The sequence below is a fragment of the Kogia breviceps genome, chromosome 1, assembly GCF_026419965.1.
Source record: "Kogia breviceps isolate mKogBre1 chromosome 1, mKogBre1 haplotype 1, whole genome shotgun sequence".
In the NCBI taxonomy this organism is placed as follows: domain Eukaryota; kingdom Metazoa; phylum Chordata; class Mammalia; order Artiodactyla; family Physeteridae; genus Kogia; species Kogia breviceps.
In genome coordinates, this window is record NC_081310.1 from 197,657,409 (window position 1) to 197,674,279 (window position 16,871).

General features: G+C 45.6%; 1 protein-coding gene across 17 annotated transcripts in view; it reads right to left on the reverse strand.

Moving 5' to 3' along the window:
- CAMTA1 (calmodulin binding transcription activator 1) overlaps nucleotides 1-10,834 on the reverse strand; it is an 899,707-nt gene extending 888,873 nt beyond the window's left edge. For 14 of the 17 annotated variants that reach the window (XM_067018318.1, XM_067018274.1, XM_067018312.1 and 11 more), the window contains exon 1: nucleotides 10,705-10,834. In XM_067018318.1, the coding sequence (XP_066874419.1) occupies nucleotides 10,705-10,749 (45 nt within the window). In that variant the 5' untranslated portion in view covers nucleotides 10,750-10,834. The remainder of the gene's footprint in view (nucleotides 1-10,704) is intronic. The other 3 variants (XM_059052105.2, XM_067018283.1, XM_067018291.1) reach the window with 2 other exon arrangements.
- Nucleotides 10,835-16,871: the final 6,037 nt, after the last annotated feature.

The window sequence follows — 16,871 nt, forward strand, 5'->3', positions numbered from 1 at the left end:
ATTTTAAAATGATTTAGTTCTCAGAGAAAATAATAAATGTCATTTAAGTCAGCTTCAAATGCTTATGCATGTCTACTTGCTCTCATTTTTTTTCTCAAAGCATCTACTTAAAGGAGAAAGCTAAACAGCAGACCACAAATCTCTGTTCCCCACCAGAAAACTTGGCTCAACCTAAAGGAACACCAAGCTCTCATTTCATTTAAGGCTGGGAGAAGACAATATCTCTGAGTTGTCAGGAGATTTTAAAAGTCATCTCAGGAGTAACACTGGGTATCAATCAAAATGGTTGCAATTCGAATCATCTCTAACCATAAACTGTAACTGAGCCAAAACGATTTTTAAATATAACACATTTTACTTCTAGATGTTTCTTGGCAATTAAATAACTGGAAAGCCAACAAACCCCCAAAAAACCAGAGAAAATGAACTTTTTTTTTTTTTAAAGCTCACCATTCATCAACAACAGGAGGCCCGAAAGATGCCAGACGCCAGAGGCTCAGCCTCCAACACGGCCCTGCAGAGGCAAACTCCAAACAAGCTTTCTTCAAGAACTGCTCTCACGCAGCACTAAATTACAAGCAGTGACCTCCCTGGAGGAGAAGCGAGAGTCAACAGCTACAGGAGTATGTGATCTAGGAAGATAAAACCCAATTCCAACACAAGAGCTGCCATGCCAGTTACATAATTATAATCACAACATATTGAAACTCTTAAGTATCAAAAACAGTAGTTATTTAAAATATTTCAAGAGCAAGAGAATCCCTCCCCCCTCAAAAAAAATCCAAATGTATTCCAAAAGTAATCTGCATAGAATATAATTTAATCTGCAGGCCTAACCTCTCTGAAATAAAGTAGAATCCTCTGATTTAGCCAAATTACAACAGAAATGCTACTTTATAACAAAGGAGCTACAGCACAGCACCCCGAACTTCATGGGAGAACAAAAATGTAGTGTCAATATGTTCACAACACAGCTCAATCCACAAAATCATGAGATAATTAAACTGACTGTTTTTAGGATTCAATCTGCTTCGCCAGAAACCTTGTCCAAGCTACACTGATGCAAATCAGCACGAGCAACCCCAGCTCTGCTGAAACAACTCCAGTATCTGATCTTTTGTTTTACCTCTTATCGCTGATTTATGGGCTGATGGTAAACTGATTTGTCCATGTGCCAGAACTCAGCTTGGGAACACAGAGCAAGAGAAGAGATCTGGAAGAACCAAACTCGTGAATGAAAACGCTGACGTCATAGTTCAGCTCCCAGCAGAGCTCAGGGTAGTCTGTGAAGAAACAGTGCATCTTTGGGGATGTTAAACCCCTAGTCATTTAATAAAGGGTGTTAAGACAGAAAAAGCCCCTGCTCAAAACGAGGGGAAAAGGGGGGAGAGAAGAGAGAGAGAAAGAACCACATTAACGACCTTTTCCCTAGGCCAAATATGAAAAATACAGTGTATATGCCATGAACAGTCATAACTTCTAAACCATGAAAATATTTCATATTATTGTTAAAAGTACTATATTTTTAAAGGATGGTTAGCTACGTCTCTAAATAAGAACAGAGTCTCGTTCGCATCTTAAATCTTCCTCCTGCCGTGTGCCATCACATTCAAAAAAGAGCACACAACACAGTTTTTAGTTCTTCACTAAAAACTATCTGGCATTGCCAAACCATGCCTAATTTTTAAACAATTCTGAATATAACAGGGTGGGTCTCAGTGACCTCAGGCAAGCTACTGGAATTTTTATGTGAGAGGGGGAAAAAAATGCTTTTATCTAATGATGTAATATAAACTAATAAAAAAAAGAGATTATAAATATTTGATTTACTTAGAACTATTAAGAATAGCTAGTATGTGGACTGTTCACATTTTTCATCTCTTGACAGAACTTAAAATACAACTACTAATACAAACTTCTATGAAGTTTAGACACAATTTACTAAAATCCTATTATTCAGGACACTTAAGTAACTGATTCCTAGATTCCTAATGTTTCCCAGGAAATTTAAGATTATTATAGTCGTAGAAAATAAGTGACCCTCAGAGCCTCCATCACCTCTCCAGAGGACAAAACTACAGGGACATTTTTCTCTTCTTTACCACTCACGTGGCTTAAAATAGCCATTCACCCAAAATGGATTTTTTTTTTAATTTAAGCAGTAAACAATTTTGCCAATAAACATTTTTAAAAGATTTTATTAAGTTAAAATGCAAACATACCGGTTTTATCTGTAAATCTAAAATGTTAAGAGATCATCTCACATTTTCACCACAAATATCTTTGATAGAACATCACTACCCCCTTGTGGATTCACAATAAAAAATCCTTATCTTTAAATTTCACTTTTTAAATGTTTCATTCTACTGAACTTCCATTAAAGTTTACATTCTCTTCACTAAGGGTTACTTTATTTCAATCACTTTTTGAAAAAGAAAAAACACTTAACATTTTAAAATGACCAAAATCCCATCAACTTCTTTATCTTCTAAGCATCCCCATTTGGGGGAGTGTTCTTCATACAATAAGTATATTTGCCGATTTCAGCACGGTAACCATACCAACGTTCCATTTTTTCCTTAGGATATATGAATTTACACTCACAGTCATCATTTTGAGATTATTTTTTAAAAATAAAGGGGTAACTCGGACTTCCCTGGTGGCGCAGCGGTTGAGAGTCCGCCTACCGATGCAGGGGACACAGGTTCGAGCCCTGGTCTGGGAAGATCCCACATGCCACGGAGCAACTAAGCCCGTGCGCCACAACTACTGAGCCTGCGCTCTAGAGCCTGCGAGCCACAACTACTGAGCCCGTGTGCCACAACTACTGAAGCCCATGCGCCTAGAGCCCGTGCTCCACAACAAGAGAGGTCACTGCAGTGAGAAGCCCGCGCACCGCATTGAAGAGTAGCTTCTGCTCGCCACAACTAGAGAAAGCCCACGCACAGCAACGAAGACCCAACACAGCCAAAAGTAAATAAATAAATAAATTTTTTTTAAAAAATAAAGGGGTAATTTCTTCACTATCGCATCTTTTCTTTCTCTTTGATAACTTCCCACTTTGTACCAATTTCTTTTTATTGCTTCCAAATGGTTTGATATCCGTGTGCCCCAGAAAACCAGTGGGACACATACCTCCTCAAGAATAACTTTTCAGCTAAGAATTAAAAACCAAATCTAAGCTTTAAAAAGACTAACTCTTGATTGTATTGTTGTACCCTCAGAAATGCTTTCTGGCAATCTAAATCAACGCTGATGAAGGAAAAAAAGATAGTACCTGTTTAACTTCAGAGTAGAAAAAAGGCTTTGTTTTCTTTCTCTCTTTCTTTTTTTTTAGTTGCAGGAGTACCTCTGGCTGTATCTGCATTATCATTCTAATATAACACAGATACATACTGTTAAACGTATGCTGTAAAAAAGATTAAATAAACTTAAATATCTGGCTTATCACTTGTTACAGACACTAGATGTAGCTGAAAGTTGTAAGTCATCTCCGCAATGACGTGCAGGCCACAGAGAGAAGGTCTGAGCCCTGGTGAGTCGGACTGCCGTTTCAGAGTTAGTGCCCCATTTTCTCATAGATGTTGGACACAAAAGTAGGGACACAGTAATTCACTATTACCATGGGAAGACAAATTGCAGTATTGATTCTAATGGTTAGGTGGAAATAAAGGAGGAAAAATCCACTTGGCAAGTGTTTCTAAGTGACTAAATACATGATCTTACCTTGTGGTGACTGCTAAGGAAAGACAGCAGAGACGGGCGCGGTCTGTTAAATGACTGAACGCTCTGTGTCACCTGCCAACCCCACTGAAGGCTGTCTATGCAAAAAGGAGCCACGGACAACGTGTCCAAAGCTATAGCAGCTGAGCCGCCGAGGAGGCAGGGTCAGAGCCCGCCTTCGTGGTTTCCTTTTTGGAGATTTTGTTATGAGTGCTGTTTTTAGATTTGGGCGGCGGTGGGGGGGGGCGCTGTATTTTGGGTGACATTAGGAAGTGAGATCAAGGGTGAGATTAATGCCACTTAATTAGTGTCCAGGTGGTGACGTGTTTAAAACTGTTCAGAACTCAGCCCCAAACATTTACTTGAAGGCACGTCACATCGGGCACCTGTAAGTACAAAGCCATACTGCAGAGAGCAGAGTGAGGGATCCAGCCCCCACCAGCACGTCTTCCTCCCCTGCCGATACCCTCTCCTAACAGGCTCAGAAAGGGATACGTTCATTACATGTCTTGAAGGGCCTGGCTAAATCTGAAAAAGAGAAATAAAATAGGACTGCACTTTTCCAAATGAGGGACTCATGTGGAAGAGAACACGCAATTCTACCAAGAATGAGCAAAACATTGGGGTGAATGTGGAAGAACCATTTCAAAAATATCTCTGGTCATTCCAGCTTACGGTATGTCAACCAGCTGAAAGTAAATGAACAACCCTCTTAAAAAAAAGTGAAGAGGGAAGTAATGTGGCTGACACTTGGCCTCTCTTTGCAGTGGGGTACATAATATTTCTTTTTTAGTCCAGGGTAATGAACTAAAAAATGCTCAGGAAGCATTACCAATCTTTACACAAGGAGGCCCATGACCTTCTACAAGCAATGGCGTTCAAAGCAGAAAGATGCAACAGAACCTTAGAAATCCACAGCCAGCATACTGATGGGGAAAAAAAAAACATCCTTTACTTCGTCCCACCATATAAAAAATTCAAGGATGGCTGTCCTTGTCACTATATGCAGAGAAACACTCTCCTTACAAATACATGACAAATATCACAGGATGAAAGACCATCTATACGTTTACAAGTCCCTCTTTCTAATGACAGAACTATAACACATCTTAATCGCAGGACTGATGGCCACGACATCCATGGCTGGCACAAAATACAGGGTCTAAAGCGTCTGATCAACTATATCCTGAACCTGACTAGGTGTTCAAAAAATGAATAAAAAGAAAACAAAGACAGATTACACACCATAATCTGGAACAGGGGGTGAATGACCATGCATCCTAACTCATGTTCTACGGACACAGAAGTGGAGCCAGAACACTTCCTGCCCTCACCCTCAAAGACGCCAAAGACCAGAGATGGTCCTAAGACAGGCAGCACGAATTAGAAGGACCCCACACCACCTCGTGGATGAAGGCCCCAGACGAAGTTATCAACAGTATACTTGCTGCCTCTGCCCAAAGAAGTGTGTCGTTATCAAGCCGAGGAAACAGAAGGAAGCTGGCTAAATGCAGCAAAAACAAAAATTTCCAAAATTCTACACAGGGAGGCCCAGAAACCAAAAGGACACGGTGTTTCACCGAGGATGCTATCCAGTTACAAATACTACCATCACCCCTTACCCTGTGGCTTAAATCCCATTCCATCACCCGGCAAGAAGTAACACTGCCTCTTACTACAGGACAGAAAGAATGGTGGGCATCCCTCTTTACTGAATGACAGAAAGGCTATAAACACAGCAGATCTACAAATTTTTTTTTATAATAACAATGAGAAGGGCAATAAACAAACCTTGTGGGAAGAAAGGGAGGTAGGATTTAAGTCATCTAGAACATCAAAAAGAAAAAAAAAAGGTCACGGTAAGTGATTCTAGAAGATACAGAACATTTTAAAAAATGATCTGTTATAATGGAAATACAACAGAAACACACATCACCTTGTCCTCACAGAAAATATTCAGTCACATATTCACACAGATAAAGGACAATGGCAAACCCCATACTACAACAATCTTAAACAAGAGCTCTTCTTAAGAGTGAAATACTAGCAAAATTGGTTTCTACAGATATTGTAGAGGGGAAATCTGATATAACATAGGAAGAAAAGAAAAAGTGCATTTCAGGTTAATTCTTTATCATTACTGCCATCACTAGGTACACCAAACCTACACCCCAAAATACTACAAGGCTATTTACCCAAAATACAGAAATGACACAAGTAACAGTACCAATAAAAAGTGTAAAGAATTAAAAGTCACATAATAAACAAAAGCAGTGATATGTATACCAGATACCTAGTCTAAGAATGGTCACTACAATTAGGCGTAAAATTTAGATATAACACTTCCTGGCAGTGAAAATGTACCAGCAGCGCATACAGTCCTTACTATCTGATAATATGAAATTTACCAGTTAATCAAAAGAGAAAATTTTCTATCACTTCCTTCTATAAAGGATGTATTTGATTTCATATTCTATACAATACCTACTATGCTGCTGTTCAAATGTTATACAAGCATCCCAATCAACATATATCTAAATGACCTAAAACTTATACCTAGACATTTAGGAAGAAGATTGACTACTATTTTCTACACACACACCCACACCTACACCCACACCACACACTGTCTGAAGGAAGGTTGTTGAGTGCTTCTCCCAGTCTGCCCTCCACCCTCTCCACCACCCCAACTCCTGCAGGGACAGGGAAAAGCTCAATGGGATAGTACACTATTAGAGTATCTCTCTATATATAAGATTACAATCCAAAGTTCAGAAAAGAATTCCTTACACGAATACATAAAAAGACAAGCACAAGATATACAGCAATGTCATTCACACGAAAAGGCTAACAAGACCCCTATGGTCTCAAGCAGAGTCACATAACCCCCCCCCCCCCCCCCCGCCAACGCACACACAGATCCCTGCACGTAATACAAGCTCAGTGAATGAAGGTCTCCAGGATGAATGCACTCAGTGATGGGAACGTGGATGTAAAAACAACTTCTCTCCAAAAGGCCAAATTCAAAGGTCCCACAAAGCAAGCAATGCACACAACTAGGAGGGGAAAGGAAGAGAACGTGAGCATCACCTTCTGTTGCTTTTTCCATAAGGAGTTTAGAAAGAAGTACAACTGCACACAAAGATGTACCTCCCCAAAACTCAGGAAATGGGAAACGAAGGGAGGAATGAGGAAGGGAAGAAATGTTAAGCTAGAAGATGGGCTAACTGAGAAGCAGCCAGAAAGAAATAGAATCCCACCAGGCACAGGGGCCACACCCAGCATAAACAGAGAGCTAAAATAATGCCACCTGACTCTAAAGAATAGGTTATTTTAAGAGGAAAGCCTAAAAACTAAAGAAATGGAAAAATGTGGATAAGCAGGATATATAAAGATGTCTCAAAGAGGAGGCAAGAGCCACCCTACTGTTTGGAAAAGGAGAATCTGACCCGATCTGACCATGAGTAGAGGTTGCCGCGAACACGTCAACATTCTGAATCCACTGAACAATGAGATGAAGAAACCCAACATTTCCCAGGCGCAGGATAAGTCAGGTCTTCAAAAAGGCCAGGGAAGAGATGTCCCGTGGGTCACCCAACCTCGTCCAGAGAGCTGGGGGTCAGGGGGGAGGGGGCTGCGGGCAGGGCAGAGTGATATGCTCTAACAGAAAGATATAAAAAAGAAAAATCATTAAGAGAAAGGAACCCGTCTACCTGACCGTGCACTGGAAAGGTAAGGGGAAAAGGCTGATCTCCAATAATCTACGGGCACAGGTGACACAGAAAGCACAACTGCATCAAACTCAAAGAGAGGAACGTTAAGTTTGCACACTAACCTCCGGTGTGTTCCTCTAACCTTTACCATTTTCGTTCTACTGCCCACGGAATGGAGCGCCCTGGTGGGCAGGGAAAATTCCAAAAGGCAGTCGGTGGTACAGGAAAGGGCAGGAGAGGATCCACCACTGGAAGAGAGAGGACTCTACTGGGAACACGCCAACACACACAGCAGACAGTCAACTCCTGTTTGCCCAGGGCCGTTAATACTACACCCTGAGAATACACAATTCCATCAACTGAATATAGATGCAGGCAGAATAGAAACAGCATAAAAACTTTTAAAAACCAAAAATAAAAAGGAAATTGAGGTCAAAAGCACAACTCTCAGACAATGGGTACAATACCCGCTGGATAACTCAATACTGACTGAGGGGCAAAGTCGTGAAGTCAACGACTCATGCTGAGCAGTCCTCCGGGTGACCTTGCCCCAGACTCAGTAACCCAGGCGGAGGGGCTCCTCGCTAGAAAAGTGCTTCAAGGTCCAAAAGCGCCGTCTTGACAAAGCCTGTCGGGGAGGACGGGGCTCCACACTCGACCTGTCCCAAAGTAAGACTGGGCTGCTGAGTGAGGCACCCAACGACCACTCCAGCTATGGCAGGGCGGGGAGGGAGGGGCCCCAGAGCCAAGGGTAAATGGCCAAATACACAAACTGTGACCCTCAGAGAACACCCGGAGGATCATCCCTCCCACCCTTCCACAAAGTGTCACAGGCCTTCCCAAAGGTACCTTTTCCTGATGTGCACAACCTCTCTCAATTATTTAAACGGCCAAAATAAAACAGTGACATATTTATGGCCATTCACTCCTAGTTCTGTCACAGAAACACATATTCTTCTCACCTGCCCCTATCCTTTGCCCGAAATACTTGAAATCTCTCTCTCCTACACGGCAGTAAAGAAGTCAAGATGGGAACTCTTCACCCCGTGAAGAACCAAGCAGAGAAGACGACCCCTAAATTCAGAATGCCTAAGTTGTGGTGCACATGGGCAAGCCCTCTACACTTTGTGTATTCAGGGACTTGGTGGACATTCAGGATGTCATTCTGCTTACTCAGTACAGTACAAATGACAAAGGAAAGAGTGGTTAAGAACTGGCCATTTATCAATGAGTCTTCTGATTCCTCTAAGCCTGAAGAGTTACCAACAACAGTGATACATAGCTATGTCCTTACACATCAAGGTCCCCATATACACCCAAGATGTACAGAGAGTCACCTAACCCTTCCAACTTCCTGTGTATAGGTAACGGATGTGATTTCACATATAAATACATGCCTGTGTGTGTGTGTATATATATAAACAGAGGCATAGTATCATTTTTTGCCAAAAGGGAACCAGAGCAGCAAAAAAACAGAAAGCATCTAAATTTCCTCTTCACCTGAAACCTATAAGATCGAAAGAAATGTTTGGATCCCACGAGAGACAACACCAGGGCCCAAGGAAGGTTCTAGTACAACAAGGAGCACACTAGCAACCTCTTCCCGAATGGCATGTGGGCGACATGGGTGTCTACACTCCCTTTTCTGGATGGAAAGGCATATGGCTTCTTCTTACCCAGCCAACATGAATACAATTTAAGAAAATTAGAAAAAGTCAAGGTAACAGGCTCACTAAATATGGCTGACTGGGAAACAGAAGCCATAAGGAGGATATGAGTTCTCTTAAAAAAGAAATGGGAAGTTTATTTCCAGGGAAGGTTCAAAGTCTCTTGAATGTAGGATGTATGAAGTCTGGTTCTCACTGCACAGAAGACAGTAATCCGAACACCAAAAGCCAAGGGCACATGAACCTCTTTCGGGGTGGGGGGGGGGAGGGCAGCGTCAACTGATGAATGCTGCCCCGACCTAAGAGCAAGAGTAAACTGGAAGCAAAAATAGATCCGTTTCCCTCAGACACAGGCCGTCCCTGCCGGGACCCCAGCCCTATATCTGATGGGGCAACCACCCTCACCCAGACGAGAAACTCCAAGGAGAGAGACGTGTCTGGGGAGAGAGACAGATGGAGAAAGGAGCACTGGAATGTCCAGTTCCTCCCAAAAGAGAGAGAGGGCAACTCAAAGGGTATTCAGGAAATGAGCTCACCCTAACCCAGGAAAGTGTGCGGAGAGCGTGCTTAATCTGTAAGAAGTATGTGCTTTCCTATTTAGAAATGACTTCAGAGCTGCACAGGCCCCCACTATCCACTGGGTGAGGGAAGAACATGGGGAGCCCGAGTCCCCTTGTCCTGACAAAAGGGTCAATAGATGGTGTGCAGAGGCCCCAAAAGATTCCACAGAGGATGAGAGGATGATACGGACCCCTGTGCCAAAGGAGGATCAGGGTCAGAGAAGGTAAAGGGCAAGGGAATATGGAGATCATCACTTCCCACAGAAACGGAGACCCCACCCTCCTGGCTGCGAGGGGTGCAAGGGCAAGAGTAGGATAGGAGCGACTGCTGGGGGCGGGGATGCTGCGCAGGCCCCCTCCCAGGAACGTTAGGGGGAGGGGTCACACGAAGCCCTTCGGCCCGGGGACGCTCAGCAGGAGAGGGTCCCCCTGGTGGGGAGAAGCGCGGGGACCCCGCCGGCTCTGGGAGGCGCCCACGGGGCTCCAGGGTGAGGCTGGACAGAGACTGCCCGGCCCCGCCGCCGAGAACCAGGGACGGCGAGGCTGAGCGCCGGCCGTGCCCCGACGGGGACCGGTCCAGGGCAGCGGGGCCGGAGGGGGCCTGAGGAGGATAAACTTTCCGCCCCGCGGCCCCCACCGGGCCCGGCGCGGGGGGCGGGGGGCGGGGGCCGCGCCGGGCCCGGGAGCGGCGGGGATGCCCGGTCCGGGTGGGGGAGGCGCCGGCCCTCCCTCCGCGGCTCCTCCTCCTCGCTGGGCCCGGCCCCCGCCCGCCGGCCCCCCGCCCCTCCGGCCCCAGCCCGCCCCCGGGTGGGGGTGTGCGGCGCCGCGCTCCGCCGCCCCGCGTGTCACCTCAGGACCCGGCCGCGCTCCGCCCCCCCACCCGCCGCCCCCTCCCCGGCCCGGGGCGCCCGCCCGCCACCGCCGCCGCCGCCGCCGCGCCCCCGCGCTCCCGCCCGGCGCCGCCGATGCCCGGGATGTCCGGCGGGGCCGGGTCCCGCCGCCCGCCGCGCCACCCCCGGCCCCTCACGCTCCGGCTCTTACCTTCCGGCTTGTTTTCGGCAGCCATTTCCCCTCCGCGCGCCACATCCTCCTCCTCCTCGCGACCGGGACCCCGAGCGCGCGCCTCGTACCGCCGCCGCCGCCGCCGGCCCAGCCACCCCGCCGCCGCCGCGCACCCGCCCTGGCCCCGCCCCGCGGCCCACGCACTGAGCCCGTTGGGCCGCGCGGCTGCCACTCATCGCTCCCGCCACCAATCGCCCCGCACCAGGGGTCTCACTACTCTCCGGGAGGAGCGTCCTATCCATCCGGCCCATTGGCTAGTCACCACCCAACGGAATGAAAGGATTGGTCAAGAATCAACGCCCCCTCCCCACCCACTCCCAGGAAAGCCCGCCTTCCAGACCTAAACAAAGCTTTCCAGTGGCCAGAGCACGAAAGAACTGCCCAATCAGGAAGGGGCCGACACGGAATATTTCCTCGAGGCCGAGACGTGGCATTTTGATTGGACGTTACTACAGTGTTTCCCAGGCCGCCCAGACCAATCAAAGGGGGTTCCCGGAACTCGGGAGCGGTGAAGGGAAGCCCCGCCCCCGAGCGTGACCGTCATGAGGAAGGCGCTCGCTCATTGGCGCGCTGGGGCTTTTCCCGCGTGCTCCCGGGGCTGAAGGACGTTCCCGGGGAAGCCGCTGCCGGCGCGTGGGGTCCCGGTGGCAGTGGAGGACGCGGCGGAATCTCCGGGATCCCTCGGCCTGTCGCTTCCGGTGTGCAGCGGGGGCCGGGGGCCTTGGGGCTGGCGTCGGCCGGGCGCCGCGCTCGAGAGCCGGCCGGCCCTGGGGTCCGGGCGTCGCTGCGGGCGGTGGGGGAGGGGCGCGCCTCCTCCACGCCCCGCCCCTTCCCCTCCCCCCCGCCTCACCGGCGCCCCGCCCCCTCGGCCCGCGCCGCCGCGGCCCCTCGAGCGGGTGCCTGGCCCGCTTGTCCCTGTCGTTGACCGCCCCCGGTATGCTCCGTTGTCCCCTTTTCTAGAGGCTTAAAATACTGAAACTTTATTTTGGTCACGTTGGCCATGTGACCCGCAGAGCCGATGACTCATAGATGCCTGTCCCAGGATGAGGCCGCTGAGCAGAATCTTATAGAAACGTTAAGCCTTGGCGAGCGTGCTCGGTGGGCGAGGCAAACCAAGTTTGCTTCGGTCCTAGGCTCACATTCGTGGCTTTTCCGATCAAATACTCCGGCGTCCACCGCACTCACGCCCCGTGCGAGGTGGGGAGACCAGCTGGGTTTCAGTCGCGGGGAGAGAGCTCAGAAGCGGGTTAGGATCCAGCCTGGGGGGGAACAGACACACCGCTGCAGCTTCTCTGGAAATCCGTCCACGTCTAGTAAACCAGCACACACTGTACAGACAAGCCTAAAGCCAGATGAGATGGCAAAGATGAAAATGCCCCAGAAATTGTGCACGTGGGCAGGTAAGACCGGAAACAAAGGAGAGGGCTGAAATCTCCAAGTTTTAAAAAAAGGAAGAAAAGTTGAATGGAAAGCAGAGCTCCAACCGCTCTGTGTGCCTCTTGTACGGTTTGCTGTGAGAACCTTTCAATCCTCTACATTTTGTTTTGTCCTTTGCTTCCCGTGGATGACAGCTAGCAGCAGCAGCGAAAGGTCCTCGTTTGAGTATTTTGGCACCAAAGATTGTCAAAGTGAATTTTGTGCCAGTCCTAACAACATGTGTTCTTTTTCTCGTCTTCACAACTGAAAATTTCTTAAGTTTTTCAGAAGTAAAGATGTCCCAAAAGAATGTTTTGTATTATACACTAATTCTTCAACAAACTTTCATTTTAAGAGGGTCAAAAAATGCAAAATTGTAACGAGGGTACCATATTTTATCAATTAGCATTCTTAATACTACCTATGTCGACGATCTGTGTGGTGAAACATATTCTTAAAAGTGCTGGTGGTATTGAAAATTAATGTAACCCTTTTGAAAAGCAATTTTACAGTATGTATTAAAAGCCATAAAAAGTCTGCATCTTTTGACCCAGTAATCTTACTTTTGGGAATCTATTCTAAGGAAATAACACTAAATGCCAAAAAGCTATATGTGTGAAGGTATTCGTCACAGAATCACCGTATTTATTACAACAACAAAAAATTGTGCTCATGCTGGATGTTTAATAACTAAATTGTGTTATATCTACACAGTAAAACATGGTAGTCACAGACATTAGACACAGAAAGAAAAGTTTACCCATTGCTAGGTGGGGGGAAAAAAGTTTTCAAAATTATGGCATTCACTTGTTACATATGATGTGATTCCAGGTAGAAAAAACTGCATTTTGAAAAAAGACTGATATAAAATACACCCAAGAAATGATATTTGGGGTATTGTGAGTGATTTCTCTTATTGTCTCTATTTCGTATAATATAGCTATGCTGTTTTTATAATTAAAACATTTAAATTTAAAAACAATGTTATCCAGTGTGTACTGGAGACCAGACTCTGTTAGATCCTGAGGATGTAAGGTTGAATAAAGTTGAGTGCCTCCCTCCAAGGAGCTCACAGCCTAGCAGGGTTAACAGATATGAACAACAGCAGGTCAAGGTGCAGTGGGGACACAGGAGAAGGTAATGAATATCACCTGGGCCTCCAGCGCAGCCTGTAAAACTGTAAAACAGTGCTGCTTTTATCACTACCTTTTTTTGTTTTGGAAAATGTAGTTATAAAAAATATGATGTATACGGGGCTTCCCTGGTGGCACAGTGGTTGAGAGTCCGCCTGCCGATGCAGGAGACACGGGTTCGTGCCCCAGTCCGGGAAGATCCCACATGCCGCGGAGCGGCTGGGCCCATGAGCCATGGCCGCTGAGCCTGCGCATCCATAACCTGTGCTCCGCAACGGGAGAGGCCACAACAGTGAGAGGCCGGCGTACCGATGTATATTAACATGTTTTTAATGAACTAATAAATTTTTTTTGTATTTCTATACAGCCTATACACAACAGATAAACAAATCAGAAAACAAAAGTTCTTTGGAGTCCTCAATTATTTTTATGATTGTAGTAAATGTATCCTGAGACCAATGAGTTTGAAAGCCTCTGGGCTGGAGAATGAGATGTTTCTGGGTGGACTGGCTGGCTGGTGTCTTAGACCATTCCGGAGGCTGTAACAAAGTACCAAGGACTGGGTGGCTTATAGCAACAGAAATTTACTTCCCCCAGTTCTGGAGGCTGGAAGTCAGAGATCAGGGAGCAGAGAGCAAACTGTCTCATGACTCTTAAAAGGACACTAACGCCATTATGGCACACCCCATCCCCCATGGCCTCATTTAATCCTAATCACCTCCTGAAGGCCCCACCTCCTAATACCATCACATGGGAAGGTAGGGTTTCCACACATGAATTTGGGGAGAGACACAAACATTCAGTTCATAACAGCTGGTGTTTGCCTTTGCTTGGGAAGGTAACCAAGAGGTGGGTACTTCCAGTAAGGGAAGTGACCTGAGTTGCTAAAAGATCCCAGTTGGAAAGCAGAGGAGTCAGAAGATGTGCTGGACACCCCATCCCATCCTTTGAATCCTTGGCCATTTTGGCCCTAACGTTCTTCAAGGAAAGAATATTACTGTCCAGGACCAGATGGACATAGGTAAATAGTGGGAATATTAAATGGTTACTTTTTACCTCAAAAATACTTGTAAAAGAGCGTTGTTTCCTGGTCAGCTTTCTGAAGTAATTAAAGTGACTATTATTACTGCTGATGATAATAATAAAAGTGCTTGGACTTGCTTCCTTAAACTCAAGGTACCGAAGCTCCATGTTACTGGGTTGAGAGACAAAAGCAAGGACTGAACTGAACCCATTTGAGAGCTTAAAGACTCCTAAAAGGGAAACTCACCAACACAGGTCAAGAAAGAAAGAGTTATTCTGTTTATGCCTTCCTTAGCTTAGGAAGGTAATGACAATATATCCAAAAGTCCTGCTTCCAAAAGTTTCTCCCCTTTCCTTTCCTTTAATTAATTTTTTAAATCTCGAGATCACTGTAGATTTGCATGCCGTTGTAGGAAATAATACAGAGAGATCCTTTGTCCCCTTGCCTTTACAAGATAAAAAATGATGAAAACTTGCGAGCTTCTGAGAACAAACCTTTCACTAATATTCCTTGTTTTCCCTGTCCTGCAAACACTCATCTTCCCTCCTCCTCCCATGTCAGTTCAGCAATTCTGGCAACCACTGCAATCTCGGAATAGCTGCTATCAGTATACAAGAGTAAAGACTTGTCTGATACCCCAACTATAAGGAGATATCTAGGCCTAGTAGACCTGAATTTCAGCTCACCTGAAATATAATTTGAACATAAAAGGCCCAACTTGCAGGCCAATGAATAAGTGGTTTCCCTTGTTCAGTATTGACTGAAGTGTAGTAAGGCAGAATGGACAGTAGTCCAAGGACCAACCACACCACTGCTGGCTGTTTTGTTTTCCTTTTAATATTAAAACCCAGAACAGGGACTTCCCTGGCAGTTCAGTGGTTAAGACTTTGCCTTCCAGTGTAGGGGGTGCAGGTTTGATCCCTGGTTGGGGAGCTAAGATCCCACATGCCTTGAGGCCAAAAAACCAAAAAACATAAAACAGAAGTAATATTGTAACAAACTCAATAAAGACTTTAAAAATGGTCCACATCAAAAAAAACTTTTAAAAAAATAATAATTAAAAAAAATACCAGAACAGAACATTATCCATCACAATAGGGGTTTCAAGAGATGTTTTTAATAGAATACTACTCAGCCATGAAAAAGAATGAAATAATGCCATTTACTGCAACATGGATGGAACTAGAGATGATCATACTAAGAGAAATAAGTGAGAAAGAGAAAGACAAATTTATGGTATCACATATGTCGAATCTAAAATATGACACGAATGTATCTAGGAAAAAGAAACAGATTCACAGACATAGAGAACAGACTTGTGGTTGCCCAGGGGGAGGAGGGGTGAGGATGAGATGGAATGGGAATTTGGAATAAGCAGATGCAACCTATTATATATAGAATGGATAAACAACAGGTCCTACTGTATAGCACAGGGAGCTGCATTCACTACCCTGTGATAAACCACAATGGAAAAGAATATTAAAGAAGAATGTATATACATGTATAATGAATCACTTTGCTGTATAGCAGAAATTAACATTGTAAATCAACTCTACTTCAGTAGAAAAGGAGATGTTGTTTAAACAATCGTAAAATCTTTCCACATCACCCAACTATTGCGTACAACACACCTGGGTGCACCCGCTCTCCAGGGACCCTCCCTGGAGTTACAGCTAAGTGCCTTTGATAGAATGTATCTCACCTCCATACCCTAATAAAGAGTCAACCCAGTTTTTTCTAGACTTTCCCTTTAAAACTGGAATCTTTCCCCTCCCTCTTGAGCCTTCTGGTATGACAGCGGATAGTTTCTTTTATTCAATCCCAACTCAGGACCAAAGAAATGCCCTTTTTTTTTTTCTAAAGAGATAGGGCTTTGCTGGTTCAGATGGGCACTTCATGACTTCCAAAGTTAACAGATCTAGGAGACCAGCAAGACAGTGGACTCGGGAACTAGACTGCCTGGGTTCCCATCATGACTCTCGTTCATCAGCTGTGTGACTTCCAGCAAGTTCCTTCACCTCTCTGAGATTTCCTAACCAGAAAATGGAGATAATAACAGTACCAACCTCAGACAATTGTTGTAAGAATTAATTAGTTTATCTTTGTTAAGAACTTAGAATAATGCCTTGAACTTTGTTAACACTATGTATGTATTTATTACATAAAATAAAAATACCTCTGGCCAAAAAAAGAAAAAGAAAAAACAGATCTGGGAGACCAGGATGCCACCTCTGATTCCTGGGACCCAGAGAGACATCAGTGGAGCCCCCAAAACCTCTACAGAACAAGGACTTGGGGAGAGCAGTGTGATTGGCAGGAGGGGACAAGGGGACTTCAGCATATGCACAGCAGGGCCCAGCCGGCACGTCCATTGTCCGCTTATCTGGGGTGCTTCCAGGAGGCTGAGGGGGATGGTAAGGTTGCTGAAGTCACCCCCAGCTGCCACTGAAGACTGGTGAGACCATGTGGAGGGCTCACATGTTTGTTTTGTCTGTTTTCTCACTTATTCGCTGCAACGCGTTCCAATGGAATTTATGTCGACTCTCCGTCTTCCAAGAAAACTTTGTGTAGTT